At 65.1% G+C, this 3,208-nt stretch overlaps 2 protein-coding genes across 2 annotated transcripts in view; one reads left to right on the top strand and one right to left on the bottom strand.

The window, feature by feature from the left end:
- H696_04902 (hypothetical protein) overlaps positions 1-907 on the top strand; it is a 2,187-nt gene extending 1,280 nt beyond the window's left edge. The window contains exon 2 of the mRNA XM_009498766.1: positions 114-907. Within this exon, the coding sequence (XP_009497041.1) occupies positions 114-877 (764 nt within the window). The 3' untranslated portion in view covers positions 878-907. The remainder of the gene's footprint in view (positions 1-113) is intronic.
- Positions 908-1,876: 969 nt separating this feature from the next.
- H696_04901 (histone H2A) lies at positions 1,877-3,121 on the bottom strand. Its single transcript, XM_009498765.1, has one exon. The coding sequence runs from the start codon at positions 2,547-2,549 to the stop codon at positions 2,124-2,126; it is 426 nt and encodes a 141-aa protein (XP_009497040.1). The 5' UTR covers positions 2,550-3,121; the 3' UTR covers positions 1,877-2,123.
- Positions 3,122-3,208: the final 87 nt, after the last annotated feature.

Here is a 3,208-nt window from a genome sequence, read left to right as displayed (position 1 = left end):
CCCCCTCTCCTTCTCCTCCTCCCCCTCTCCTTCTCCCCCTCACCCTCTCCTTCTCCCCCCTCCTGGATGCCTTTGAACCACCAACAACTGACCCGGGCTTCCAACCGACATAGGCTTCCAGCTGATTCTCCCCGAGCACCAGGCCTACCACTTCCGCCCATGGAACCAGCTGGACATTGCTGTTGGCCGGCCGATTGACTTCACCTCGCTGCTGGCCCACCACCGGGTGGCAGGGACATCGGCCGATGACATTCGTGCGCACATTGCCGATGTCATCACCATGCATCTGCTGAATTTGCAGAGCGCGACCCTGCGCGCGCGCAAGCGCGCCATGGACATCGTCGAGGAGCAGGTCCGTGTCCTGGCCGAGGGGAAGCTCTCCCCGTGGCAGCGCCTGCGCGGCCTGCTCCCGGGGATGGTGACGGCCCCGGCGTCCTCGGCGGCGGCCGATGGGTCCGGCGCTGGGGAGTCCCTGCGGAACCTGGACGCCTGGCGGGTGGCTCCGCCGCTGGCTGGGCCGACGGACCCCATCTCGCCGGAGGCCATGCTGGCGGTCACCCGGCGCCGGGCGCCCTTCTGGAAGTTGACTCGCATGTCGGCGGCCGCGCACCCGGAGCGCGTTGACCCGGACCGTCTGTATCCGATGCAGCATGCCGATGTGGATGAGATTGAGCGAGACCGGCACACCCGGCGCATCGGTGCAGCGGAGCATGCGCGCCGGATTGAGGCCTCCTCCAATGATGCTGCCTCGGCCTCGCCACGTAGCTGGTGGACCGAGCTGATGGACATGCTGGCCCCGACGGACTCGCTGGTGCAGGCCGACCGCCCGCTGCCTGGGAAGAACGCCGGCGCGAATGCCGGCGGCCAGGGCCAGTGAATGGGCGAGAAGGAGAGAGAGAGAGAGAGAGAGAGAGTCGCGCGTGCGCGCCGGCCGTGCGCGTGTGAGGAAACCCCCAGCAGTGGAGATCCCGCCCCACCCCCTGGCAGCATGGACTTTCCCATGTCTGTGTGTCTCCTCCCTGGTGTGAATGGGATTTTTTTCGACCATTAATATATATCTATAGACTGCACTGAGCTGAGCTTCCGCCGCGGGAGAGGAGGGGGTTCGAGACGTGTGCGACATTGTGCGGGCCTCCTGGCTGTGTGTGCCAGTGGAGATGTGTGGACCGATCTGCCTACTTGCTGGCGCCCGCACGCATTGAGTATATGGGCGCGAGTGCAGCTGCGCGCCTCGCTTGGGCCTGGACGGGCCCATATCCGCAGGTGGTGACCGGCCATGTGGTCCTGTGCGAGTGCCTTGCTATTCTGCCGCGCAGCTCCCCGCCGGGGCGACCGCCGGAAAGTAGCCCCCTCGAGGTCAGGCCGTGCTCACCAACCAGAGCATCAGTGAGTGCCTTGCCCTTTCTCGCCCCTGTGAGCATCCACCAGCACACACGGACATACAGACTTGCAGACTTGCAGACTTGCAGACTTGCAGACTTGCAGACTTGCAGACTTGCAAACTTGCAAACTTGCAAACTTGCAGGCATACACACAGACACGCACACACAGACACACAGACACACACACACACAGACACACACACACACAGACACACACACACACACAGACATACACACACGCATCCTCCCTCGCCCCCCTCCCACTCGCCACAGGTTTTGGGCGTGACATGCGCACAGACACACGAGAGGACAAACACCAAGGGAAATGCACACCCGGAAAAGGGGATGCGCCCATGGGTGACCCCCCGCCCGACAACCCAGGAAGAGCCACACCCGCCCCCCCTGAACAGACCGCTGCTCGCCACCAGAAGGGATGAGCTGGCGAAGGCGCAATGATGAAGCATTTCAATTTTTAAATGTGTGGTGTTTTTTGAACACCGGGGGAAGGGAAGGGGGGGATATGGGAGGGAGAGCCGTAGGCGGACAGGCACGCGCGCTTGATTGGCGAATGCCGGAGACACGACTACAAAACTCGGACACCCACACGAGGGGGGAGGGGGAGGGGCATGAGCCGGCTAGCTGACCAGCAGCAGGCTAGCCCCCGCCCCCTGCCCGAGAGGAGGGTCAGGAAGAGACACACTCCAAGGGAGGGGGGGAGGAGAAGAGGCGGAGAGTGCGCGCTTAGTACTCCTGGGACTGAGAGCCGGAGGCCATGCTGCGCTTGGTGTTCTTCTGGGGCAGGAGAACGGGGTGGATGGAGGGGAGGACACCACCCTTGGAGATGGTGACGTTGGTCAGGAGCTTGTCGAGCTCGAGATCGTTGCGGATGGCCAGCTGGAGATGGCGCGGGGCAATGCGGGTCTTCTTGTTGTCGCGGGCGGCGTTACCAGCCAGCTCAAGAATCTCAGCAGCCAGGTACTCGAGGACGGCGGCCAGGTAGACCGGGGCACCAACACCAATGCGCTGGGCGTAGTTGCCCTTGCGGAGGAGGCGGTGGATACGACCGACCGGGAACTGGAGGCCGGCCTTGGAGGAACGGGACTTGGACTTGGAGGCCTCGGTGGCGTCCTTCTTGCCGCCCTTGCCGCCGATCTTGCCGCTGACCATGGTTGCTAGGAGAGTTGTCGATTGAACGAGGAGGGGAGGGGGAGTGTGTAGGAGGGGGGGGGGGAGGTAGCACGAGAGAGGGCGTGGCCGACTGTCGTGTGGGGATGTTCCAAAAAGTTGGTTGCCCTTGACCTCTGGATCCGGGGACACTCGAATTCCTTAAATAGGTGTGTCCTTAAAGGGGGATAATATGGGGTTCCAAAATGCAGCCCGGGTTCCGAACGGCCGCCCGCCGGCCTCCCCCTAGGGACTAGCCGCCGGCCGGGGAGCCGGCATTAACTTGCCAGGCCCCGCCGCCCGCGGAAGGCCGCCCGCCCCCGGGTCCCGGACCCCGCGCTCCCGGGGGTTGGGGTGCCGTGGATGCGGCCCGACTCGGACCACCGGCCGGGGGCAGGGATTATCTCTGGACCGGCACGCCCGGGGAGCCACAAGGCACCGTGGTCCCTGTATTGATGCTTCAATTGGAACCCGTCCCTCGATCCGTGGGCGACTCCCCCGCGGGCCCGGCCGACACTGCCTTTTGTCCGACTGGCCCCGCCGGCCCCCCCCTCCGGCTCCGCCCACAGGGACGCCCAATCGCCCGGCATGTTTCGCTTGGGCATGGAGCCGCCTGTGCCGGGCGCGGAGGACCCGGTGGGGGGGGGGGCGCCGGAGGCTGG

Source organism: Fonticula alba (assembly GCF_000388065.1).
Source record: "Fonticula alba strain ATCC 38817 unplaced genomic scaffold supercont2.8, whole genome shotgun sequence".
Classification (NCBI taxonomy): Eukaryota; order Rotosphaerida; family Fonticulaceae; genus Fonticula; species Fonticula alba.
Note: the sequence above shows the minus strand (reverse complement) of the source record. Positions and strands in the feature narration are given on the sequence as shown.

What these genes read in the sequence shown, in the direction of transcription:
- H696_04901 (XM_009498765.1), bottom strand. Translation starts at nt 2,549, where the DNA reads ATGGTCAGCGGCAAGATCGGCGGCAAGGGCGGCAAGAAGGACGCCACC.